This window comes from Sinocyclocheilus anshuiensis, unplaced genomic scaffold, assembly GCF_001515605.1.
Source record: "Sinocyclocheilus anshuiensis isolate Anshui unplaced genomic scaffold, SAMN03320099.WGS_v1.1 scaffold536, whole genome shotgun sequence".
In the NCBI taxonomy this organism is placed as follows: domain Eukaryota; kingdom Metazoa; phylum Chordata; class Actinopteri; order Cypriniformes; family Cyprinidae; genus Sinocyclocheilus; species Sinocyclocheilus anshuiensis.
The window spans coordinates 2,954,681-2,982,570 of NW_015557179.1; the positions used below are offsets into that span (position 1 = coordinate 2,954,681).

At 40.8% G+C, this 27,890-nt stretch overlaps 1 protein-coding gene across 1 annotated transcript in view; it reads right to left on the reverse strand.

Annotated features, from left to right (window-relative positions):
• Nucleotides 1-4,392: 4,392 nt before the first annotated feature.
• LOC107678514 (mucin-like protein) overlaps nt 4,393-27,890 on the reverse strand; it is a 28,331-nt gene continuing 4,833 nt past the window's right edge. The window contains exons 6-23 of the mRNA XM_016473789.1: nt 22,483-23,083; nt 22,205-22,354; nt 20,961-21,175; nt 20,807-20,882; nt 19,194-19,481; nt 17,169-17,405; nt 16,059-16,211; nt 15,685-15,863; nt 14,750-14,942; nt 14,513-14,632; nt 14,314-14,433; nt 14,103-14,123; nt 8,796-8,860; nt 8,514-8,706; nt 7,227-7,355; nt 6,971-7,142; nt 6,698-6,880; nt 4,393-4,456 (exon numbers count right to left, since the gene is read on the reverse strand). Of these exons, the coding sequence (XP_016329275.1) occupies nt 6,736-6,880; nt 6,971-7,142; nt 7,227-7,355; nt 8,514-8,706; nt 8,796-8,860; nt 14,103-14,123; nt 14,314-14,433; nt 14,513-14,632; nt 14,750-14,942; nt 15,685-15,863; nt 16,059-16,211; nt 17,169-17,405; nt 19,194-19,481; nt 20,807-20,882; nt 20,961-21,175; nt 22,205-22,354; nt 22,483-23,083 (3,057 nt within the window). The 3' untranslated portion in view covers nt 4,393-4,456; nt 6,698-6,735. The remainder of the gene's footprint in view (nt 4,457-6,697; nt 6,881-6,970; nt 7,143-7,226; nt 7,356-8,513; nt 8,707-8,795; nt 8,861-14,102; nt 14,124-14,313; nt 14,434-14,512; nt 14,633-14,749; nt 14,943-15,684; nt 15,864-16,058; nt 16,212-17,168; nt 17,406-19,193; nt 19,482-20,806; nt 20,883-20,960; nt 21,176-22,204; nt 22,355-22,482; nt 23,084-27,890) is intronic.

Here is a 27,890-nt window from a genome sequence, read left to right on the forward strand (position 1 = left end):
TCTCTCAGTCTTTTCCTTTCGTTTTGTTAATCTGTTAATTAGGCTATTTAAGTCAAATATTTCGCATATTCATTATAATACTATGATTTAATAAAAACAAATTTTGTTATTTTTAGTTCAACTGAATTTTTCTTGTCTGCGCTGCGCTCGTTCGCCGTATTTTTTCACTTCTCCGATCCCGCAGCTCTCTCCGATAGCTTAGTGTTAGTGGCACCAGTCCAGGTGTTTCCAGGTTTTCCTCCTGCTATTTCTCCATGTTGAGAGTTTGGTGTCGCACATATTGAGAACCATTCGTATCCTTTTCTCCGATGAACTGAAAATAACAAGAGTGGGTCCATCTCACAAATGTAGAATCCGTCTCTGCAGTCATCTCAACCATAAATCCAGCAACAGAAGATAGACAAACTATTTTACCCGCGGAGTTTTTTCTCTGGTGCTGTTTTGCGGTGTTGGTAAATTCACCACTTAATTTAGTTAAAATATGTTGTTATAACTTGCGTTACTGAGATTGTAACGAGTAATAATATTACCCAAATTTTATTAGTAATGCGTTATATTACTGCGTTACAGCAAAACGTAATACACTACTGTAATATTATTACTTTTGTAATGCGTTACTCCCAACACTGGCAGTGAACATGTTTGAACGTAAACCTGCATGACATGTTTTCCCAGTAGTTTTGGGTATAGTGTATGAGCGATGGTACCATAGGTGGAATGGAGTGTGAAGGCAAGGCGTTTATGTATATACTTCTCTAAATGTGTTGTTCTCGTGAAATGACTCACTCTTCCATGTTTTTTTCAAGCCCATTTATCTGCTCGGTGCTTGGCTCTTCTCTTGTGAAACATGCAGAACCAAGCCACTTCAAGGAAGGGAAGCCTTATCTGCCACAGAACATTCCAGATCTTTATTAGACTTCTCATACCTTGAGCATTTCTAAGCAAGTCAAGGCAAGTCTACACAGGGTCAGGCACTCAAAAGACATCGCAGAACACCTCTTTACAGGAACGACACTGTGGATTTCTCCTCTTAAGGGCAAATGTTGAGAACTGTGAGGCATGCTCAGGTCTGTTCACTTCAGGAGTCTTCATCAAAGGGCTTGTAGGAGTGGATACTGAGGCCAGAGCAGGTGTCTGGGTGTAGATGTCCGCCTGTGTAACTGGAGGTTGTGTTGTCTTTAATTTATGAAGCCTGACAATGCTGGAGGGGATAGAGTTGGTTTTCAGGGGTGTATGAAGATGTTAAGCTCTACAAGAACGTACAGTGGTGGTATCAGATGGTAATTCCAAGGTACTAGATGATTAAATATTCACATAGCATATTTATATACTCATCTCACAAATACAAAGGACAAAAAACAATCCATTATGGCCACAAATTAACAATACTTTCCCATGACTTATTAATGTGTTCCCTCGTTTTAGTTAATCATAGCCACAACTTAAAATGAGGGAATTAATTAGTACAATGTAGCCACTTATTTAGTTACTTGGTTGTTGAGACCATACTCCAGTCCAGAGCTCCCGCCACGAGGAAACTGTATGCCTTGAAGTGGAAACTTTTCACTTCTTGGTGCGGACAGCGACTGCAAGACCCAGTCAACTGCCCAGTTGGTACATTTCTGGAGTTTCTGCAGGAGCGCTTCACTGCAGGGTTATCTCCCTCCACTCTGAAGGTTTACGTGGCGGCCATAACTGCTTACCAGGCCCTTCTAGTTGTCAGTCATTGGGAAGACACCCGTTAGTTACACGTTTCCTCCGTGGCACCCGGAGGCCGAGGCCAGTACAGCTCACCAAGGTGCCCTCATGGGACCTGGCGGTGGTTCTGGAGGCTTTGTGCAATGCTCCTTTCGAACCCATTTAAGCTATCTCTGGCAAGCTTCTCACACTGAAGACGATCTTCTTACTCGCCATATCCTCGCTGAAGAGGATAGGGGATCTTCAGGCACTCACTGTATCGTGCCTGGAGTTTGCCCCGGGCATGGTCAGAGCCCCACTCATGCCATACAGGGGACAAAAATAAGATATCATGTCCATGAATTAAGAATTTGTTCCTTTGACTTGTTAATTTGTTCCCTTGGTTTAGGTACATTGTGGTCACATTGTACTATTTTTTTCCTCTTTTTACTTAAATCATGGCCACAACTTACAGTAACTAAATTAAAATGAAGGAACAAATTAGTACAATGTAGCCACGATTTAACTAAAATGAGGGAATGAATTACTACAACATGGACATTAATTTAGCTCTGACGAGCCGCTTACTCAGCTCTTATGAAAACATTGGTTGTGTCAGACGTAATAGCATGGTATTTTTGATTAAAATATCCATGTAGTATTGTATTTACATGCTACTCCAAGAATACCATGGTACAATTTCTCAATGTCCCCCTCACTTGACATTTGGGGGAAAATCAAGGCATTGTGTCCACAAATGAAGAATTATTTCCCATAGCTTATTAATTTGTTAATTTGTTTTAGGTACACCGTTCCTTGAATGCATGTGTACCTTGAATGCAATGTAAGAAGCTTTGAATAAAAGAGTCTGCCGAATGCATAAATATTAATGTTAATTTAACACGAGGGAACAAAGTAGTACAACATAGCTATGATTTAACAAAAAAAAAAAGGACCAATTACTACAATGTGACCATGATTGAACTAAAACAATCAAACAAATTACTACAACATGGCCACAAATAAATAAGTCGTGGAAAATAATTCTTAATTTTTGTCTACAATTTATATTTATTTTCCTACATCTCATGTGCTGGGCTTCGTACAAAAACATACTTTTTGTTATCGATACTTTATGTCTGCTGAGTTGTGAGAGTCTATTAATGCTATTAAGCTCGTTTGCATCCAATAGCGATGTGGGCCGTTTAAAACAGCATAAGTACTTTCACCCTTGAGTTTGGTGAAGATTTACAGCCAGATGCTGTTGAATTCATGCAGTTTCTTAAGTGCTCTGTTACACTTAGATTGAAAAGCTGTACTCAGCATTTCTCAGAGCCCAACTCTGGATTAAACTGTTGGCAAAAAGCAAGTCAAGGGCTTGCAGAAATGACGTAAAGGGGAGATAAGACCGGAGCATGAAAGAGCTTAGTTCACATCCTAAACTTTATTGTTTTATGGCTGGGAGATAAACACATGCAAAGTGCAGAGTCCAATGGCAGGACCATAAGGGCAGCCAATAGCTCTTTCTTTTAAGAGTTTACTGCTTCTGTGTGGCAAATGCAGATTCAACTAGGCATCAATTTTGATCCCCAGCTGACATTACTTCATGCCATTAAACAATGTCACTACAAATGGAATAAGAGAGAATGGATGTCAACAAGTCTTATCTGAATGGAAAAAAGGGTTGTGTATAGAAGCCAGTTGTTTCCAGGTAACCTGCAAAGCTGGAACATAGCTAAGTGACAGTCGTCCACCCAGGTTACACCTCTCAAGTTATACAATACAATGACATATTTACATGTAAAAGGATATTTCTGCTCTCATGAAAGTGAGAAGATCATGTTGTTTTGGGGGACTCAGAGACCCCAAGGATTTATTAAAGGCTCAAATATCATACTTGAAATTGAAGAACCAAGTAGATAACTCAATAACTCACTTCAAACAACCTGCAAGGAAACATATGACTTTTGTTTGGGGTCTCAGAGACCTTAAATATAAAAGATGAATAAATGCATTTGATTTGAATTCAAACTGATCCCATGGCATTGATGATTTTTATTTTATTTTATTTGAGGAAAAACGTAGTGGGTATAGAAATATCATAACCATTGCTAAGTATTTTAAGAAAAAGTGTTTGAGTGGGTTTGATGGTGCCATATGTTTGCTTATAGACAACATACTGTACATACATTCAGCTGCTTTGCTTTCAAGAGGATAATTCTGACCAGAGAAACATTTCACTTATGTGTAAGATCTTATTGACCATTATTTCAAATTCCTTGAAGAATGCCATATTTCACCCCCAAACTAAGGTGTTTTTTTTTGTGGTATTTGACATTATTTCATAACATTAAAGCATATTTTACCACTATTTTTATTACTGTAATGCATACATATGCACATTATTTTCTTCACAAGAGTTAGTATCTTCAAATAACTGCGGCAATAATTCAGCAGAACTTGTTGCTCACAGATCGCGCCATGTTTCTTTTGCATGTCTGGTGCTCTTTCACTTTCACACATGACTAAAAGTCAGCAGTCTCTTTTTAATATAAATAATATCATATTGAGATCACACAAATGTACAGATATATACATCTGCACTGATGCTGCATGAACCGCACAGGGCCTGTGTTATCGGTACCGGCGCTTCTGTTGAGGTGTGAGGTTGTCAAGGATACGCGGGCTGACGTGGGTGATGTAGTGCAGAGAGGGGTCGTCAAAGTTGAACGGAGGGTTGAATTGCTCCTGAATGTACTCGGGCAGCAGATGAGGAATACTTGATGGAGAGAGAAAGAGAGAGTTAAGATCAAGCATGCAACCATCCAGATACTGTAAATGTCATTGTATGTGTGATCAGGATGAGAAGCTCATGTTGTTTTTGGGGACTCAGAGACCCCAAGGGTTTATTAAAGGCTCAAATATCATACATGAAATTGAAGAACCAAGTAGATAACTCAATAACTCACTTCAAACAACCTGCAAGGAAACATATTACTTTTGTTTGGGGTCTCAGAGACCTTAAATGTTCTTCAGATTATTAAAATATTATTCACACTATGACAAAAATGGTTCATTTTTTTTCAAAGAACTGCTCACTGAAAGGTTCTTTGTGGAACCAAAACGGTTCTTGCTACAAAAACCGCCTTTATTTTTATGAGTGTATACTATGTTGAACATTTCTGAAAAGTCCAAATCTGCTTTGTGACACAAAAGAACTGCACTATGCATTAACACCCAGAATTCATTCCTAAAGCCAGAATAAGGGTGCTACCTGAAGAAATAATCCGCAGGGTTTTTAAACAGAGAAAGAAACAAGATTTCCAGAGAAAAATGAAAGCAAAGAGACGGTAGTAGGTGAGGGGCTGATGGGGAAAAACAACTGAAAGGTTTATGACAACAATTAGTGTAGGAGAGGGTGAGAAGGGAGAGCGATAACGATGATTGAGAGAAGTGCTGTGGTATAAAGAGAGGGAGAAAGGAAAGTGTATGTATGACTGCTGCCCTGCCCTTGACCCCCTCTCCCTGTGTGGGACTTCCTCTGCAGTGCAGGGCTGCAAACAACTCTGATGATCTCATCTTGCAGGCACCACCAACCAACCACACACACACACACACACACACACACACAAACACACACACACACACACTGCATAGAGAGAAGTGCAGGTGTCTGCCTGGTGCCTCTTGTGATTGACTGTCTGCTTTCCACATTACAGAAATATGCTGCTGCCTCCCAGTGGTGGAAAGTACATAGTACACTTCCACAACACTAATATTTAAACAGTAATTCTGTACATAAAACCAGCAGCCATGCATATAACATGCAATTTATTCCAAAGCTACATTTTCAGCATTACTATTCTAGTCTTCAGTGTCACATGATCCTTCAAAATCATTCTAATATGCTGATTTGCTCAGGAAACATTTCTTATTATTATCAGTGTTGAAAACAGTTGTGCTGCTTAATATTTTTGTGGAAACCCTGATATAGCAGAATGAAAGTATTAATTTAAGACATTTACGAAAAATACATTTTACTCAAATTGTTATGCTAGTAATACAATTTGTAATAAAAACTAATAATATTATTTATATTAGAAAAGTATGAAAAATAGAAGTATATTCACTAGTGGTCTCATACTTTTAGAACCCACTGCATGCTGTAAAAATCATGTTTCCTCACACATTCAGTTTAAAAAAAAGAACTATCTAGTAGTATCCAGAAGTTATTTTTATTTTATTTTATTTGAGGAAAAAGTACTAGTGGGTATAAAAATATCATAACCATTACTAAGTATTTTAAGACAAAGTGTTTGAGTGGGTTTGATGGTGCCATATATGTTTGCTTATAGACAGCATAATGTACATATATTCAGTTTCTTTTTTTTTTTCAAGAGGATAATTCTGACCATAGATACAGAGAAACTATTTCACTTATGTGTAAGATCTTATTGACCATTATTTGAAATTCCTTGAAGAATGCCATATTTCGCCGCCAAACTAAGGGGGAAAATGCATTATAGGACCATTGCTGTGGTATTTGACATTATTTCATAACATTAAAGCACATTTTACCACTATTGTTATTACTATAATGCACCCAGACCTTATAAAATTTTGAGAGGTACTAAAACGTGCCTAATGTTCCTTAAATTTAACCATATTTCAAGCAATACCTGCAACTGGTGTTCAGATGTTTCTCCTCTTGCATTAACATCTTTAAACGGTAGCTTTGTTGTTTAAGGTCAGTGCCAGAGAAGTGCAACTAATGTGTGTCAACTGATAATTTTGTTGAAATTTGTTTAGAACACTGCATATGTACATTATGTTCTTCACAAGGGTTAGTATCTTCAATTAACTGCAGGCAATAATTCAGCAGAGCTTGTTGCTCACAGATCGCTCCATGATTCTTTTGCATGTGTTTAGTGTTCTTTCACTTTCACACATGACTAAAAGTCAGCAGTCTCTGTTTAATATAAATAATATAATACTGAGATCAATTTTAAACACAATGTACATCTGCACTGATGCTGCATGAACCGCACAGGGCCTGTGTTATCGATACCGGCGCTTCTGTTGAGGTGTGAGGTTGTCAAGGATACGCGGGCTGACGTGGGTGATGTAGTGCAGAGAGGGGTCGTCAAAGTTGAACGGAGGGTTGAACTGCTCTTGAATGTACTCGGGCAGCAGATGAGGAATACTTGATGGAGAGCGAAAGAGAGCGTTAAGATCAAGCATGCAACCATCCAGATACTGTAAATGTCATTGTATGTGTGATCAGGACACTCACTCCCCAGAGATGGTTTTCTTGCGTGAGCAGCAGCAGAAGCAGGCGAGGGCCGCCAGCAACAGCAGCAACAGGAGGGGAATACCAATTCCCAGGACCAGCCCCAAAATTAGTGACTTCTTATCTTCCGTAGTCTGAGCACCCGACATGTCTGTGCGGTTAACGCTGTTCCAGTCTGAGGAAAAAAATAATTTTTATGAAAAATGTAATGACCAGACTCACACTGAGCATGAACACTGTTTTCTGGGGATGCTCTTACCTAATATGCATGACTGTGATTCTTCCTTTAGATCAGTGCCATTGCACACACACCTGTAGCCCCCGTAGGTGTTGACACACAGGGCTGTTTTTGAACACGGAGCCTCATTTGTCTTACACTCGTCAAGGTCTAATGAAAACAAGGAATACAAATTCTAAAGACAAGGAGTAGAACTTAAGAATTCATAAACAGGAATTAGAGGTTAATGTCTTATATGTAACAGTTAATTGCAGTCCCCAAATATAATTGGTTGAATAGTGCTTCAAGAGGGCTGATATTCAGTACAACAGCACTGATGCTTTCACTGTTTATACTGTTTGTTGCCTGTGTTCCAGATAGACTGTCAGTGTGTGTGTTAGTGGTGGGGATTTTTCATTGAGTCTTACTGCAGGTTACATTTTTACACCAGTAGGTGGTGCCAAGTGACTGTCTTTATTAGTGAGTCATTGACTTAATCACTCAAGGATTTGTTCAAAAACACTGTTTCATTCAAGAACAAACCAAGGGACTGTCTTGACTGAGTGGGTCAGTGAATCATTAATTAAGGAACAAAATAAGTGATTTTCTATATGAATACGTTATTGAATCATTCATTAAATGACTCATTCAAAAACACTGATTCATTCAAGAACAGTCTTTATGAATGAGTCACCCATTCACTGGACATATTTATTAATAATAATAATAATAATAATAATAACAATAATAATACTACTACCAATAATAATATAATAATATAAAAAAAAAAAAGAATAAAAAATAACAGATTCATTCAGGGACAAAACAAGTGATATTTTATGAGAGAGTTATTAAATCATTAAACAATACTGATTCATTCAGAAACAAAACTACTATCAGTTGCTCTACTATCATATGCAGCGGTTGGTTTTGATTCGAATAGTTTTCATTGGCAGAGCAAAAATAGACAAAATAATTGGCAATATCATAGGTCTTCAACCCTGCTCCTGGGGACCCACTGTCCTGCAGAGTTCAGCTCCAACCCTAATCAAACACACCTGAATCAGCTAATCAAGGTCTTCAAGATCACTTGAAAAGTCACAGGCCAGGTGTGCTGAAGCAGGTTGGAAATAAACTTTGCAGGACAGTGGGTCCCAAGGATCCCCAAGGTTGAAGACCTATGGGCAATATGACTGTTGGTCTTAATATCAGGTTTGATCTCACATGCACTTTTGATTATATATAAAGCTATGATTGGCCAATCAAAATCAAGCATTACACAGAGTCATGTAATAAGCGAAAATAAAATATTATAGTACATTTTCTTACCGTCCACAGAGGCTGAACGGATGCCGTAGTACTGACTGACTCGGGTCAGGTAGTCCATGACATACCAGTGCGGCGTGTCACTGGACACATTGATCCTGTACTCATTCTGCCCGCCTGCTGATGCTGAATCAGGAGCTGTATCAGTGGCGTTGTAGAACTTGTTCTGGAAACCCATTGACAGGATCTTCTGCAGCTGTAGAGAATGCAGAAGTTAATGTGAGCTGTAATGTTAATGACATGCCATGACATGCACATTTTCACATCTCAGATACATGCCCTGACCTTACTCAGTCCTGGTGCTGACGTCTGCTTTCCCCAGCCCATGGACACGTTAAAAACATTCCATCCTGAAGAAAAAAAATAAATTTTTGTTGGTTTCTCCTAAAATATTAAATCCAGGGTGCGATTTGCAAGTGAGGATATGGGGGCAGTTTTCCCTGCTTTTGATATCCCCTCTTCAGGTCGTTCATTTTTTTTCACCCTGGGTGCTTGGCCCCTTTATCTGGTAGTGTTCTTCTTCTTCTTCTTCTTCTTCTTCTTCTTCTATGTCTATGGCAGCCCATAGAACCATATGGTAAAAGTTGTGAAACTTGGCACAGAGATAAAGGACAGTCTGAACATGAATTACACCACATTTGGAGTCTCTAACTCAAACCCTCTAGCTCTACCACTTGTCCAAATTTGCACTCATGTTTGTGCTAATTGTGACGAGTCAGTAGCTTGAGGATCCATCTGCAGTTTATTAGACAAAAGCAGTACAAGGCAGGGCAGTAAACAGTAGTAGTATAGGATAATCAACAGTAGACGTAATCCAGAGAACGAGCAGAGAATCGGGGCCGGCGGCGAGCAAACACAGTAGATGAACAGGCTAAAGCGGTCGGGGCTGGCAGCAAGAATCAGAAAACGAAATAAACAGTCCAGGTCAATACACAGGCAGGTAGAATAACAGAAAACGCTCAGAAATGATCACCGGGGCAAATCAAGACTTCACACTGAAGAGCAGATAAGAGTGCCTTAAATAGGTGTGTGAGTGTGTGAGATAATTGAAGACAGGTGCAGGGTGATCAGTTCCAGGTATGAAGGCTGATGGGAAATTGAGTCCGAATGATGTGGTTAATACTCGGGTGAAGGCTCCCTCTGGTGGTGCGAGAGACGTAGTGCGGGAGCCTCATTTGTAACAGAGCCCCCACCCTACGAGCGGCTCCTGACGCGAGGAGGCAAGCGACGCCAGGGTCTACCTCGTGGTCGAGGGGCCGGTTTTTCCGGGTGTGTCCTATGAAACTCCTCCGTGAGTGAGGGGTCGAGAATGTCCCTAGCGTTGACCCAGGACCGTTCCTCCGGACCATACCCCTCCCAGGTCTGATAAAGCCTTTTGTTAGTTCCTCTTCAATATATTTCTTCATGGCTTCTGACTCGGGTTGAGACAAAGGGAATATTCTACCCTTGGGAGGTATGCTGCCAGGTATTAGCTCGATAGAGCAGTCACAGGAGCGGTGAGGAGGAAGTCGAGAGGCCTTTACTTTGCTGAATGCCTCAGAAAGATCAGCATACTCAAGGGGAAGTCCGGGAATCTCTGGGTTCTCCTCAGTGAGGCTGATGGTGCTGACTGGTATTGGTGAGTCGTGAGTGAGACAGTGATTGTGACAGGCAGGGCTCCACTGTGTGATTTCACCCTCCCTCCAAGAGATAGATGGATAGTGTCTACGTAGCCAGGGTAGACCGAGGATCAGAGGATGATTTGGAGAACTAATGACATAATATTTGATGGTCTCGTGGTGAAGTACGCCGATTTGCATCTGTAATTCATCGGTTGATGTTAGTGATTCTTCCCCCTCCGAGAGGTCTGCCATCTAGCGCCTCCACTGCCAAATGAGAAGTACATGGGGTTAGAGCGAGGTGATGTTCGCGAGCGAACTCATTAGACATAAAATTGCCCGCTGCCCCAGAGTCTAATAAAGCCTCAACTGACACAATCTTGCTGCCGATAAACAATTTTACTGGAATTCTGACACAGGAAGTGGAATATTTGTGCTGGACGAGTGAACTCACCGTTCTTGAATTAGCTGCGGGCTGGTAGCGGGAAACGATGGTGTGAGTTGCGTTGTTCGAGCGGGTCAGCGTGAGCGCACCAGGTTATCAATTTGAATCGTTAAGTCAATGAATTCATTTAGAGTTCTCCCCTCATCGCGACAGGCTAGCTCAGCTTGCAAATCCAAATTCAATCCCCGCCGAAAAAGCATCTTTAATGTATCCTTCACCCACTCAGTTTGAGCAGCGAGTGTACGGAAGGTGAGAGCATATTCGGCTGCCGTTCCTCCTCCTTGACTCAGAGTCAGAAGCTGCTCCCCTGCGCTCCTTCCTCCAGCTGAATGTTCGAATACTTCTTTAAAACGTTGTAATACTCGGGTGAAGGCTCCCTCTGGTGGTGTGAGAGACGTAGTGCGGGAGCCTCATTTGTAACACTAATAACCTTTGTACTGTAAAGTGCTAGAAACAAAATTCTTGTTTCCTCTGATTCCTTGGCTCAAGACGAATGCACCCTATAAAGTCATTTTCCATCGTTAATTTTTTTCCACCATTTTGAATTTAAAAAAAAAACTATTTTTTCAAACTCCTTCTAGACCATTCGTCTGATTTTGTCTAACAAAACATTGAAATCAAGTTGATCAGTCAAACGGTTTCTGAATAACATGTGAACTAATTTGTTGAAGAGCTCACCAAAGTGGATGTGAGGCAATATCTCCGTAATGCTTTAACGTATTCAGACCAAACTTGGTGTGTGTTATGATAACCATTATCTGAGGATACCTGCACAGTGCAAAAATGAAAAATGGCTATTTTTGCTCATAACTTCAGAACGGTTTGGCCAAAAATCACAAGACTGGTCTTTTTACATGTCGGCCATTTTGAATTATGACAAAAAAATGCTATATTTTAAGAATGCATTGGGGTATCGTTCTGAAACTTGGAATGTGTTATCGGCACCATGCCCTTAAGGTACTTAACCGCTACCTTGTGGTCAAAACTTAATGAATAAAAAAAAAACACTAGTAACTTTTTAATAGTTTTGTCTATTGTCATGAGACTTGTCTTGATATATTCCTTGGATCATGCTTGGCCGAAATTCCTGTCTGCCATTTTGACCAATTTTTTTCATTATTTTTTTTACTCCTCCTAGACCATTGGTCCAATTTTCACCAAATTTGGCTCAGAACATCAGGTTTTCATTTACCACATCAACAAATTTGATGGCATGATCCATACTGCATCTGAGGCTTATCTCTGCAAAGCTTTGACATGCTGACACCAAACTTTATGTGTGCCATTGTCACTTCACACTGACCGTGCCTCATCAATTTGGTAACAGTGCCACCTATTGGTCAAAACTGATGAACAATTAAATCATATTACTAATGTTCCGGAGGGAACACAGGAAGCGTGCGGATCCATCTGCAAGGCTTTATTAACAGAGACGTGGTCAAAAACAGGCATAGGTCAGAAAATGGCAAACAGGTATATTGATGGCAAGGCAAGAGGGATAATCCAGGTAAAAGGCAAAGGTCCAGGCAGGGGTGAACAGTATCCAATTGGGCGAGACTCGAGGGATAATCCAGGTACACAGGCAGTGATCAGAACATGGGGAAACAGACAAGGCAAGACGAAGAAAACAAGGAAAACAAGACACTAGGCTCAGTAATGCAGCTATCGCTAGATGAGTGATAAACGCAGAACAATACATGGCGACCTGAACTGAGAGAGTGTTAAATAGAGTGTGTAATGGCTCTCAGGTGAGCGTGTGATTAGTGACGGCTGTGTGATCAGTGAATTCAGCTGTGTGCGTGTACATGTAACAGTCTGTGTAGTGTGAGAGTCAATGTAATGGTCGAATGACCTCTAGTGGCAATCGGCCGGAAGGCCACGAACCGGGTTCGTGACAACTAATGATTGACTTTATGATTTTTCTGCCCAGTTTGAGTATAATTACCTTAAAATGTATTTAATTACACATTGTTTCATTTGGTCTGATCCTCCCTGCCATGATTGCTCCTCATTCTGCCTCTGTTGGCTTGGCCCCTTAATTGCTGCTTGTAGCTATATTTTTATATGGTCTTGTCTGGTCAGTAGGGTTGCAGATCCCATTATAGACAGTATATGGTGATGCAAGTTTCATTACCAGCATAAAACATGCAACAGATTCTTCTGAGTGTTTATAAATGGCAGGTCAACAGTTTTACATCAGTCAAGATCAGTGGTGGTGTTTCACACAACCATAGAGCATGGCGCGGGGGGGTAGAAGGGGAAAAACATTTAAATAATTAAACACTGCATCATCAGTGTTGGTATTGTATTAGATACTTGCACTTAACATTACATGAAAATCAAGCTCAAATGGCGTTTTTGACCAGCGAATGACAGAGATCTGTGTTTTGTCTGTCAGTAGAACGACCGCATCTGAGGCAGCATGTGCATCGCATTTATCACTTTCTTCAACTTTTACAGGTTATATAACGTTTATTGTAGTTAAATGGGCGCTTAGTTTTTCTTGTTGTTTAATACACTTGGACAAAATCTCATGATATAAACGATGAAGCGCTATATGCACAGGATATTTAAAACATACAAAAGTATATTGGCTACAACTAGACGGCAAATAGCCTACTTCTCTACTCTTCAAACACACAAAAAATATTAGCCTTTACAGACATAGTGTTTGAAAAAGAAAACGCTGTACTTATTCAAACATCAGTTATTTATTTACCCTTGCATTACGAACAAGCGGAGATCTGTCTCCTCCAGGCTGTGCGCGGCACGTCAATCTGAATGGAGGTGGGGTGAAGTTACGAGGTTTCGCTGACAGTTTGAGGATACAATGGCGTTACGAAGTTTTACTGACAAGCACTTTTTAATGCTTATCATGGGTTAAATATTTGTAAAACCCTCTGATTTAAAATAATAATAACGGAATATAATAGAGATATGAAGTTTGGATAATTTTCCACGGCACACCAGACTGGGCTAGTGTATGGCAACTGCTATACTCTGCCATACGGCAATGCCGCCCCTGGTCAAGATTATCTATAGTCAGAGCAATGCACTGTCACTGACACATATCTTGTTTTACAGAGTTTGTTTTCAGAGTCATAAGCAGCCTAGTAAAATGTGCACAACATTACAACTTATCCTGGACTAAGATGGAATGAAAATAATACATAATTTGTCAGTACGATCATTTGTCAGGAGAGATGGCTGAAATGTGTTCAAAATGTTTGACAGCTTATTTATCTTAACAGTTCATGAGTCCTTTAAATTATATAAATAAATGTATAATAAACAAGTTAAGGGTCACATTTAATTTTGTTGATTCAATTTAAACAATTATTTTACATATTTTTACTATTCATTGTATATGAATTACACTGTATATGTACATTGTCTACATTTCTTAATTAAAAATTCAATGATGACATTCAAATATCCCCTCCCCCTTTTCTTTCTTTCTTTTTTCTTTCTTTTTGTTTGTTTGTTCTTACAAATCACTCCCTAATGAAACCTATATCATTCAAAGCAAATAAATAAACACAGTCTCACCTGTGGGATTAGCAGATTCACCTAAAAAAAATAAAAATAAAACAAAAGTGAAATAAAACAAAAAAATGAATAAAACAGTCAATCGTGTTATGAAGTAATTGGTTTAACCGAATGAAAGATTCAAAATCTTTGTTTCTTCAATCAGTTACCTGTGTACAGTAAATGTAAAGTTGAAGTCATGTTGATCAGTTGTGAAAGTAAAATCACTTACCACAGTCGTCAGTATCTCTGGTCTTCTGATAACGGCATGAGCAGCGCACTGATCCCAGCATGTTCACACATTCAAACTTGGCATTCGGACAGGCTGAGGGGTCCAGACACTCATCAATATCTGTGGGTGAAATAAAGCATGCGTGACTGCAAGTGTGTCTCAGAGAGTGACTGCTAGCATGTGCATTCTTGTTGCATACCTTCGCAATCTTTTCCATCGCCACTGTAGCCACGCTTACATTTACATGTGTAATTGTAGCCAGTGCTGGTGCAGTCTGCCATCTCATGACAGGGGAAGGGGAACGGAGGGAGGCAGAAGTCTGTGGGACAGGGTTAGACAAACTTTTGTTTATGACTATTACGGCTCTAAAATCTGCATTTGAAGCTGTTACAATGAAAAATAGCAAAATAAGTGTGCCTTTTAAATAACTACTGACCATTTTCAAAGCACTTGTATCCTTGTTTGCCCTGGTTTACAGTCGGAGGAGGGCACGGTCCACATGTTAAGGGGTCTCCTTCTTTCTGTCTTATGCATTCCACACCAGGAAAACAGGGTTTTCCTTTACAAACATCTGCTCTGTTATCACAGTACTTGCCACTGAAACCCAGTGGACAAAGACATCCCACAACCTAGATGTAGACCAACAGAAAAACATGTTTGTCTATGTTCAGGAAGCATTACATGTCTTTATACACAACACCACTGTACACAACTGAACACAAATGAACACTGATTAACATAAAATTCACCTCATGACTTGTACGTTCTAAATAAAGCTGTAGCTAATTAATTTAAATTATTAAATTAAAATGCATTAAAAAACATTGTTTTTTGTTAAATATTTTACACTATAATAATTAACTAATCAGTTTTTGATTTTTACATCATATATACACTACAGTTTGTGTCATTAAATAAAAAAAAAAGGTAATTAATACTTTTATTCCGCAAGTATGCATTAAATCACATAAATAAATGAGACATTTCACATTTATAATGTTAAAAAAAGATTTCTATTTCAAATAAATCCTGCTCTTTTTTAACATTTCTATTCATCAAGAATTCCTGATGTATATAAATATTAAGCAGCACATGTGTTTTCAGCATTGGTGATAATAAGAAATGTTTCTTGAGCAGCAAATCATGATATTAGAACGATTTCTGAAGGATCATGTGCCACTGAAGACTGCAGCACTGATGCTGAAAATTCAGCTTTGACGTCATATTAATAAATTACATTTTAAAATATATTCAAATAGAATAAAATATTTTAAATTACAATATTACTGCATTTTTATAGTTTTACTGTATTTTGCCAACTGGTGGTATCATCACAACCAATTTAAATCTAAAGTTTCTCTGCATGTTTACCTGAAACTTTCCCTGCAGATGGTTCTCCACCACACTGTTGTACTGGCAGCTTCCTCCATTCATACAGTTACAGAGCTGCAGAACAGGGGTGATCACGGAACTGGATGTTTGATCGCTCACTTGAATTGTCAGATTGACTGACTGAATACCAGAAGGGCTCCACACGAGGATACCATCACCTTCAGGACATAAATAAACCAATCGTGAAAAATGAATGCACCAAAATGTATAGCATGGCATTAGATTTACAGGCTTTACAGTTAACAGAGGATTATACTTTAGACATAGATCTGTCAGATGATCTCAGGGACATGTGCTTATTACATTGTAAGCAGGCTAAGTTTATAAATAGGATGCTTTGCAGTAAATCTTACTGCTGCCGATGGTGACCCGTGGAGAGCGTGGTAAGCCCAGGGAGAAGGTGATTTGGTCTCTGTTTGGATCCTGAGCCTTGAACTGAACTCTAACGGTACTATTGACTTTACACATGATAACAAATGGCTCTGCCACAATGGGTGGCAGGTTTCCTGTTGAACACAAGCAAAAGCAAAGGGAGGGAACTGTTAAAATGTCCTAGAGACCGTGAATGAATGAATGAATGAATGAATGAACAATTATACTGTGACTACTAAGAGGAATATTTTATCACTCACAATTATTACACACAAATGAGAAGAATTGAATATGAATGAGTTCATATTGAGATCTCTTTTCTAATCTTGGCAAATCTGAGCACAAGTTTGAAACATTGTTAAGGTGTCTTCTGAACTCAAGTCTATTTTTTCAGGAGGATAATCTAAGATGCAGTAGACATAAGTGAACTCCCAATTTGCTCTCCAATTAATCTCATTAGAAACAGCTGACATTAAAATTTCTTTTTTTTCTTTCCTTTGTGATAAGCATAACATACAGTAGCATTTTTAAGAAACTGCTACTTTTGCATTAAATTAATCAAAAGTGACACTAAATACATTTAAAATGAATGAAATATAAAATAATTCTATTTTAAAATAAATGCTGTTCCTTTGAATGTTATATTTGTCAAGAATCCTGAAAATAGTGTATTTATATTGCGGTTTCCACAATACATTAGGACAACTGTTTTCACATTGATAATAATAAAAAAAATGTGTCTTGAGCAGCAAATCAGTATATTAGAATGATTTCTGAAGGATCATGTGACACTGAAGACTGGAGTAATGATGCTGAAAATTCAGCTTTGTCATCACAGAAATACATTTCAGTTTAAAATATATTAAAATATTAAAAATTAAAATATTAAAACAATATTACTGTTTTTACTGTATTTTTTAACAAATAAATGCAGCCTTGGTGAGCATGAGAAACATCTTTCAAAAACATTCAAATATTTTACCGGCCTCAAGCTTTTGAACGGTAGTGTATTTTTAGTTGTTTTAAGTTTTTATTTTAGGTCAAGATATTTTTGTGCATTAGATGAAGGTTGATGTGGATGACCAGCTAACCGTAAATTTGTGCTCGGGTCTGAAGTTGCTGCTGGTCTTTCTGAACATCCTGGCCGAGGCTTGTGTTTCCTGTGGCCAGGATGTCATGCACACACTGCATGTGGCCCTGGCAGGTCTGACTGTGTCTGGCCAGCAAGTCTGGGCTCACTGAGGACATCAGTTGCTCTGTCATGACAGGACTGAATGGAGCACTAGGAGGCTCTGACAACAGAAGACTCTCAGGAACAGGAACAGCCCCTGTGGAAAACAACCAGACACAGAAGAAACAATAAATAGAGTGACCAGTAAAGAAATCTTAAATTAATACAATATTCTTTTTCCCCCCTTATTTATAGACTGGATTGGGATTTGTTTAACAAAGAACAAAACAAAAACTATACATTTAAGAACACCCTGTTTCTAATAGGTCTATTATGATTCCTCAAAGGATAAAATGCTCCTGTAGTACATCACAAGGAACTTTCTCAGGAATTTAAAACTCTTATAACTCCTATAACACAATATTGTACTGGAATAATAACATATTATTCCAGTACAATACAGTAAGAAATAATCTAAACTATTTTGCATAAGTCCGATTTATCCAGTAGGAATTCTTACAGGATTCCATTATAGGATTGGTTAACAGGAATCCTGTACATATTTCTTCCAGACTATTTGATCAAATGATGCCAGTTCATAATAATGGAAAATGCATACCCTTGTGAAAAAGAAGTACACATGAGGATATTTTTTAATTAAATTAAATTTAAAATTAAATGAAAATGAAAATGTATTATAGTTTAACCTTATATTAAATGCAATTAGTTGAACTTAAGAGTGCCTTTTTTGACCCACAAGTAGGGCTTAGGTACATCTGTATATGCAATTTCATAATTACTTCTATTGTCTTTGAAATACGGTTAGAATGTACTGCTGAATGTACTGACAAACATTTATGGTAAACTAAAATATCAAAAGTAATTACTGTTGAAACTTCTATGTCATGTATTTAAATACATTTGTAATGAAGAAGTTGCAGCTTGGTAAATTTAAAATATTTTAATTTTAAATGCAATATCAAATAACACCACAGTTAAACTTATAATTAAGAACTTTACATTTGGTTTAGTATGTTAGGTAACACAACAAAATAAGTGTGCTTTAAAGTGTGACAAAATATTATTAAAACATAATAATTTAAGCTGCACTTGAAAGTAAAACCTTTAATTTAACATTGACAAAGTGCAATTTTTGAAAGTATACTTAAGTGTGTTAAGAAACGTAATTATGAAAGTGGCCTTTCATTTTTTTAAATATTATATCATCTGCAAGTGCAGTTTCCCTGAACAAACTCCAAAATTGCTGATTATTAATAGTTAGTAAGGTAGTTGTTAAGTTTAGGTATGGAGTATGGGATTAAGGAATGTAGAATATGGTCATGCAGAATAAGGCATTAATATGTGCTTTATAAGTACTAATAAACAGCCAATATACCAGTAATATGCAAGCTAAAAAACAACCTGTTAATAGCGAGAACTGGACCTTTAAATAAAGTGTTACAGCAGTTTCTACAATATTTAACATTTTCTCACTAATAGACTACTGAATTCAGTTGAAGAGTACACGCACATGACTGTCCAAAGGGAAGCAGACTCTGTTCAGAGGGGACGTTGTTGTTTAGAGAAGGCACCATACGGCCATTGGAAAGCAGGAAGTCATCGGTCCTGTTGGAGCTCCAGAGTCCCAGCAAACCCAGTGTACGGTTGTAGAACCTCTGCGGGACCTCCACCAGAGCACTCAGCCTCCCAGCATCACCTCTCCATACGATCACATACAGGCCCTCGCAAATGCCGTGTTGGCGCTGTTTAATGTGGAGTGACAGATCGCAGTAGCGCCTTAGTTCAACAGACGCAGCAGCGCGTAGCGCATGTGAACTAATAATCTCCTCCACATTAATACCAGTTTCAGCACAAAATAAACATGACTAAACAGCCGAAGGTAAGTTAAAAGAAAGAGAACAACTTAAAAATCCATATCCTGTACATGACTGTCCAAAGGGAAGCAGACTCTGTTCAGAGGGGACGTTGTTGTTTAGAGAAGGCACCATACGGCCATTGGAAAGCAGGAAGTCATCGGTCCTGTTGGAGCTCCAGAGTCCCAGCAAACCCAGTGTACGGTTGTAGAACCTCTGCGGGACCTCCACCAGAGCACTCAGCCTCCCAGCATCACCTCTCCATACGATCACATACAGGCCCTCGCCGTACACCACTGCACAGCGGCTCATAGAGGTACAGCGCACCGCAAAACCCCGCTCATTTACGTGCACCACTCCTGTCAAAACAGCAAAGGCCGCTCAGTAACATCAGAAATCGCATACTTCCCTACCCAGCAAACACAAAACATTTTTACAACTTTTCACAATATTGTATTTTGGTTGCAGTATTCTACAGTCTTTGGTACTATACAGTAGGCAAAAAACAGCATGTGAAAGGAGCAATATGTCCGAATTCACAGTATTCATAAAACAGTTGCTGAAATGCCCAGATGATGTACTATTTCCAGCGAGATTCTGAAGTGCACATCTGAATGTGACTAAATCGATACTATCCCATGCGGCCACAAGGGAAAGGATTTGTGAATGGCAGTGAAGCAAAGCAACTGACGCTGGTAGGTTCCCCGACTATGGCAACATGGCGAATGTAGTCCAGATAAAATTCTACACACATTTATAGTATATATTATTATATTTATAGTATATAAAAATAAACTGTAGAGAGGGGAATGTTGCTAAATGCACCATATAACATATTCATTATATTTTTTACTGTTCTTCAATGTTTAATTTATGTTTGAATAAATCCATCAAGTTTGACACCATTTAAATGTTTATATTTAAAAAAAAAAAATGAATTGATGTAGAAATATTATTATGTAACTGTAACTTTATTATTGTAAAAACTTAATTAATTTTAACCTTCAATATTATAGTAATGTAGTACCAACTGACTCTCATGTATATTTTACAGCATTAGTTGAGAGATTTTTTTTTCCTTGAGAACATTTGGCATGTACTGTACCTGATATAAATCCAAAATAATCGGTATTGAATCGAATCGAATCAAATTGGTAATCGAATCGCATCGTGGAATTTGTGTCAAAACCCAGCCCTAGTATATATACAACACAGTTTTTTAATGGTTGCAAAGTAATTATAAAAAAAGTACCTACTTGGAGAGTAGGCCTATACATTTTCAGACACAGTCAAGATGTAATGCCTTTCAAAACACCCCGTTTAGTCTTTTAGGTCTGTTAATTACTTATTTATCATTAAGATTTCATATACAACCAGTCAAAGGCAGTTTACACATATGAATTTCTTTACAAAACTAAGACTTAAATGGATGAGTTGTATCGGATAGTGAAGAAAAAGCATTGAACAAGAGCATGGAAACATGAAAATTCCTTTAAAACCCAGGATGCTTATAGTATGGCATATGTCCATTTGTGTTATTTCATAGGTATGATGACTTATTATTCTAAAATATGCGAAACAGTAATAATAAAAGAAAAGGTTTTCTTTGACTAGTGTTGTAAATAGGAGGACAACATTATTATTTCTTTGCATGAGCATGTGAAAACCTTGAAAATCTTCTTACCAACAGACACAGGAATGACCTCATCATTAACCAAAACCTTAAGTCCATCACCAGATTCAGCACATTGCCACTCCACCTTTCGAGAAATCATTTCACAACTTTACATCTCATTTATGCACATAGATATATATTTTATCTGAGATGTCAGACTCACCTTTCCAGCACCCTGATAGAAGGCGGCTAATCGTACCAGAGCAGGCACCAGTTTGGGCTGCCTGTTGACCACTAGAACTGCTGTTTGTCCCTGCAGGGTGAAGATGTTTGATCCCGTGCTGGAGGAGAGACGGACTATAACATACTCCCCCAATCCTTTGAAGGTATACTCATTCCCGTCAAAGGTAATAAAGTGGAGACTGCCATATACCATGCCTGGATGAATGCAGAGAGTGCAACAGAGACTCTTTAAAGATCATTCCTTGTCAATATGAGCTTCAAATTATTTATTTTATATTAAATCAAGCAGTAGTCATTAGGGCTGTAAAATGATAAAATCTGACAAAGAAAATGCAATGCATAGATTACATAATGTATGATAATGATACACAGTATATAGGAACCATATCAGTTATGCATACTCAGTTGCCCTTTATTTACATTTAGATTTCATTTACTGTTATCTAAGTTCTTTAAAACATTAATCATTTAATAATAAATGTAATCTTTAGCAAAGCTCAAAATGAATATCCATATTTCATACTGTACATATCATTTTGTGATGCCTGTAGCATTTAAAATGTTTGATTTTAGTTTTTAAGGTTTTATTTTAAATTTTATGTATAGACTACATACACTGAAAAACATCTGGTGTAGAATTTACTTACAATTTTCACTCAGAAATTGCTAGTAAATTTCACAAATGACCATGAAGAAATGGTAATAACATACTGAATTAAATGTGAATTTTTGAAGTAGAAAGACTGAAATAGTACTTTCTTTTTTACTCCAATAATCTTTGTTTTATTTATTTATTACAGTAGTATAACATTTTAATATCACTTATTTATAATTTACTGGCCATAACATGACAGTAATTATCGGCTTATTGGTATCAGCCAAAATGTAACATCTGTGCACCCAGGATAATAATTTACTACAATACACAATGTATTACATGTTCATTTCTTATCCAAAATACAATTCTTGACATACTTTCAGATGTTTAAATACATCAAACTCAGATCCACAATCTAGTTCCAGTGTTGTGCTCCACTATTTGAAAATAATTGTAAATCGCCCCATAATAATTCTAGCAGATGTCACCAAATTGTGACCAAATGTCAGATTTCTTGATGCTTTACATAAGTAAGGAATCCTAATGAAATCAAATTGTTTTCAAAGCAAATATTTACACCGCTGGTAGTCATAAATGAGGGAGTTGGTGAGACCTAGAGCTCTTACCAATGCCTGGTGCTCCCCTGTTCCCAGGTATACTGCTGTCAGAGCTATTCCAACTGTAACCTTGGCACCGGTCTAGTGGTCTTTTTGCCAAGTACATGTTACACAGAGGGGACTGAACACAGCACCACTGGAAGGGTAAAAGATCCTTGTCTGTAACAAAGACAGAATGAAAAAAAAATTCAAATCAATAAAAAGATCAGGTAACACATGGTTACAGGTTCAACTTACAATGCCTCTGCAAACTTCATAAGAATAAATTATATTTGGAATAGCTTTACCTATATGCAGTTGCATCTTGTCCTCAGTGAAGAACCGTTCATTGTATCCAGCCACTAGGGGGCCCTCTGGATCATACACACATCTCTTTCCTGCCCTTTGTTTGTTAAACAGGATAGACTGAAAGACACGGGCCCTGCTGCCACCCCACCTAAGAGCTCTCCGATCCCTCACTTGTGCCATCTGTTCTGATGGTGGATTCTCAAGGCTAAAAGCCAGGTCCTCCTGTGCTTGAACACGAGTGCAAGGACAAGGTGCCAGTCCTATTGCCCATTCTTTAGGATCTGGCTCATTGAAGGCCCATATCTGGCATTGCCTCTGAGGATCTGAGCTGGCTTCAGGGGAGCCAGTAAGGTCATACACCAGCTGCCCCAGTTTGCCTGTGTTACCCATGACAGTCTGGGGACGATAACGCCCTCCTGGCCTGAACAGGTTGTCCGGTGGCTTTGGAATCTCATTGTGAAAGTTGCTCTTACCATCAGTGTAGCCTATAAGAGCGTTATGATTAGTCCTCTGCCCTGGACCCCAGTTCATGTCACTGTAGCGGAGCAGAGCAAATGAACGTAGTCCATCTGTGGTCAGAATGCACTGGAAGGTGTTGGTCTGTGGAGGACGTTAGGATGATTATTTATAAGATAAGCATTTAAAGGCCTTTAAAACAGGACCTACTTGCCAGGATAAAAGTATTTTAACTTTGAAATATCTGTCTCAAGACCACCATGGTTTGTTCCATTCCATTCCGTGTAGCTGTTTTTGAAAACAAGAACGTCTCCTGCATGAACGGCCTGTTAGTCATTGCAAAAACACTTCCCAAGATTTTTCTAACAATACAAACTAGGACAGAGAGTGGGGGTTTGGGTGCGGACAGCAACACTACACCAAGTCCATAAATTTAGTACCCATATCTAGTCAGAGAAAGGATGTAGCTTTCATATTGTGTAAGATGAGAACATAACCTGCAGTTCCTCTTCAGGAACTCGAGCTGCGTCGGAGGACGCTTAGGGAACGCCCTTCAGCGTGACCGGCTCTGAATCCCGTGTGTAATCAGTCCAATAGATGGGCGAGACGTCACAGGCGGGTGACGTAGTGACCAGGAAGCTATAAAAGCACGTGAGGTGAAACCGGCGTCAGCTTTCTGTCATTCAGCAAGCGCTCTGTGTGTGTGTCGGTCTGATATCTGTTGTGAGTCTTATTTGATGTTGTTTTGTCAATCAGAAATGTCAAAAGCACAAGAGAAAAAGAAACACATAAGGGGCGAGGGCAGGCAGCGTTTCATGCTGTGTGTTTCTCCCTGCCCACGTTATATTACGGGTGGGGATACACACAGTTTGTGCGTTGTCTGCCTGGAAACGGAACATGCTGAGTTGGCTCTCGAGAGAGCTGACTGCCCGCATTGCGAGCGTCTCCCTATGCATGTTTTCCGCTCCCGGAAGGCTCTCTTTGCGGAGGGAGCCTTCTCTAGCGTTCCCCGCGGCGCTGGTCCCGCTTCCGTCGAGGCGGAGCGGCGATTACGCTCGTGGGGTTCGCAGGTGGATCTGGTGGAGGGAATGGAGACGGGCGAGTCCCTATCTTCTTCCTCACCCACCAGATTCAGCGCCCGTTCTCTGGGATCGGAAGCCCGCTCTGCGGTTATTTCCCCCCGGGGAACGGGCTCAACGCTCCGCCTGTCTTCCTCCGAGGAGGTTGATGTGGTGGGCGTCGATGAGGATTCGCCCGCTCAATCGCCCCAGTATGAGGAGCTTTTGGAGGTGGTAACTCGTGCCGTGGCCAAATTAAATATCGACTGGCCCGCCGAGAAAATGGCTGAGCCGCAGAAGAGTAAATTAGACAAGCGTTTTCTGCGCGTTAAGCCACCACCTCCGCGCCGGAGCCTAACTTTTTTCCTCCACACCGAGGTGTCGAAGTCGTGGGGAAGACCGTTCTCGGCCCGAGAGTGGGGGTTTGGGTGCGGACAGCAACACTACACCAAGTCCATAAATTTAGTACCCATATCTAGTCAGAGAAAGGATGTAGCTTTCATATTGTGTAAGATGAGAACATAACCTGCAGTTCCTCTTCAGGAACTCGAGCTGCGTCGGAGGACGCTTAGGGAACGCCCTTCAGCGTGACCGGCTCTGAATCCCGTGTGTAATCAGTCCAATAGATGGGCGAGACGTCACAGGCGGGTGACGTAGTGACCAGGAAGCTATAAAAGCACGTGAGGTGAAACCGGCGTCAGCTTTCTGTCATTCAGCAAGCGCTCTGTGTGTGTGTCGGTCTGATATCTGTTGTGAGTCTTATTTGATGTTGTTTTGTCAATCAGAAATGTCAAAAGCACAAGAGAAAAAGAAACACATAAGGGGCGAGGGCAGGCAGCGTTTCATGCTGTGTGTTTCTCCCTGCCCACGTTATATTACGGGTGGGGATACACACAGTTTGTGCGTTGTCTGCCTGGAAACGGAACATGCTGAGTTGGCTCTCGAGAGAGCTGACTGCCCGCATTGCGAGCGTCTCCCTATGCATGTTTTCCGCTCCCGGAAGGCTCTCTTTGCGGAGGGAGCCTTCTCTAGCGTTCCCCGCGGCGCTGGTCCCGCTTCCGTCGAGGTGGAGCGGCGATTACACTCGTGGGGTTCGCAGGTGGATCTGGTGGAGGGAATGGAGACGGGCGAGTCCCTATCTTCTTCCTCACCCACCAGATTCAGCGCCCGTTCTCTGGGATCGGAAGCCCGCTCTGCGGTTACTTCCCCCCGGGGAACGGGATCGACGCTCCGCCGGTCTTCCTCCGAGGAGTTTGATGTGGTGGGCGTCGATGAGGTTTCGCCCCCTCAAACGCCCCAGTATGAGGAGCTTTTAGAGGTGGTAACTCGTGCGGTGGCCAAATTGAACACCGATTGGCCCACCGAGAAAATGGCTGAGCCGCAGAAAAGTAAATTAGACGAGCGTTTTCTGCGTGTTAAGCCGCCACCTCCGCGCCGGAGTCTGCCTTTTTTCCCCGACCTCCACACCGAGGTGTCGAGGTCGTGGGGAAGACCCTTCTCGGCCCGTCTCTTTATCCCCACCTCCGATTATTATGGCAATGTGGCGGGGATGACTGAGCGCGGTTATAAGACGATGCCCCGGGTAGAACAGACGCTCGTGAGCTATCGGTCAGGCTGGTGCGTGTCTGCACACCATGGCTGTGTTACAGGCGTAGCAAGCCGACCTGCTTAAAGAGCTAGACGAGCGTGAGCAGATTAATTCTGATGATATCACTGAGCTCAGGAGGACCGCTGATTTGTCTCTCCGCGCCACTAAAGAGACCGCCTGCGCCATCGGCAGGTCTATGGCAGCTATGGTGGCGGTGGAGAGGCATTCATGGCTGACCTTATCAGATATGAAAGAACGAGATAAGGTCTGCCTCATGGACGCCCCGCTTGCGCCTTCTGGCCTATTCGGCGACGCAGTCAATCATACAGGGAGGCACAAAAACAGAGCGTTGCTTAAACTCGCGGTCTGGGTCGGGGTCCTCGAAGTCTAAGTCGGATCTGCGGACCGTACTTAAGACTAAGAGGTCCTCGGCCAAGAAGTCCTGATGCCACTGGCCCAGGGCTCATGAGGGCAGGCCCCTCTGGGGTGGAGCAGGTTTCACCGCATTACACGGTGTCCGTCTCGCCTCAGTGCCCTCAGGAGATCGGTCTGCTATCCCTGCCGGAGTTACAGAGCGCAGCAGTCTCCCGCGAGCGCCACTCTCAGTCATCGCCCGGGAACGTAGCAGTGCTAAGAGGCTCGCCACCTCTGTGGAGGTCTCTAGAGCAGCTGATTCGTCTCCTGTCTCCTGCCGGTCTGTCGTTACAGGGCACCGAGCCAGCTGCTCTCATTACACCAGAGGTCAGTCTCGAGAGACTGATTCCCTTAGTAGATTCTTTGGCAGCGTGGAAACTACTGCCAAATGTGTCTCAGTGGGTCCTGCATACTGTAGAGAGAGGCTACAGAATCCAGTTTGGTTCTCCTCCACCTCGTTTCAATGGGATTACGCCCACGCTGGTGGGCCCCGAGCAGGCTCTGGTCATGGAACAAGAAGTAGTTACTCTCTTGAGGAAGCAGGCCATCGAGGTGGTCCCTCCTCGCGTAGCAGAGTCCGGGTTCTACAGCCCGGACTGAGCCCAGTTCTTCATAGTTCCAAAGAAGGATGGGGGGTTGCGTCCCATTTTAGATCTGCGTCAGTTGAACTGCTCAGTCATGAGACTGAAGTTTAAGATGCTCACTCTCAAGACGTCCACAGAGCTGCCCTGTGGAGAAGGGCGGACCAACTGCTTGTTTGCTATGGTCCCCCTAAGAGAGGGCTTCCAGCTACAAAACAGACCCTCAGTCGGTGGATAGTAGATGCCATTTCCATTGCTTTTGAGTCCTCTGATCTCCCTTCGCCTCTAGGGGTCAAGGCTCATTCTACCCGAAGTGTGGCGGCCTCCAAGGCCTTCTTGGCAGGTGTCTCAATGCAGTACATCTGCGATGCTGCAGGATGGTCCACGCCCCACACCTTTGTCAGGTTCTATGGCCTAGATATCCGAGCCACTCCCGGCTCTTCTGTTCTCTCGCCTTAGCTGTGCAGGCTTCCACACTAGGCAGAGATTTGTAATTCTGGCGGCGTGGGCATACTCGTTCCCATAGCGTTTCGACACAGCTCGAGTTCCTGAAGGGGAACGTCTCCAGGTTACGTATGTAACCATGGCATGTAACCATGGTTCCTCGAGGGAACGAGACGCTGCGTCTCGGGGCCATACTTCCGGCATCTCTGCCAGCGCTTGCTTCACTCCTAGAAGCTGACGCCGGTTTCACCTCACGTGCTTTTATAGCTTCCTGGTCACTACGTCACCCGCCTGTGACATCTCGCCCATCTATTGGACTGATTACACACAGGATTCAGAGCCGGTCACGCTGAAGGGCATTCCCTAAGCGTCCTCCGATGCAGCGTCTCGTTCCCTCGAGGAACCATGGTTACATATGTAACCTGAGACGTTTTTTCACTATTGACTGAAATAACTTTGCAACGTTTATGTTCTGTACTGTACTGTGCTTTTCCATTTCCTCATTTGCTTTGCCATGTCATTTTAAATTCATATGTGGTTGGTTGCTAGAGTGTTGAAAGGTGTGGTTGCCTGGGTGTTCTTGGAATACTGTGGCTTCTTATTGACCCAAGTCATAAGAGTCTGCCCCATATCTCTTTGATATTCCAGCCCCTAGATATGGTAACTTTAATGTAATTTTATCGAATTTTCAACCAATTTTATCATGTTCCAGGCAAAAATAAGTCTAATTGCTTAGAAATATAATAGAACATCAAGTAATAGCACACCCTCATCAAAGTCTGCAGTACAAATGGTGGAGGATGAGTTAAATGCTAAAGTTTAATACTTAGGTTTAGTTTGTTCAAATCCCGAACTCTAACTATGGA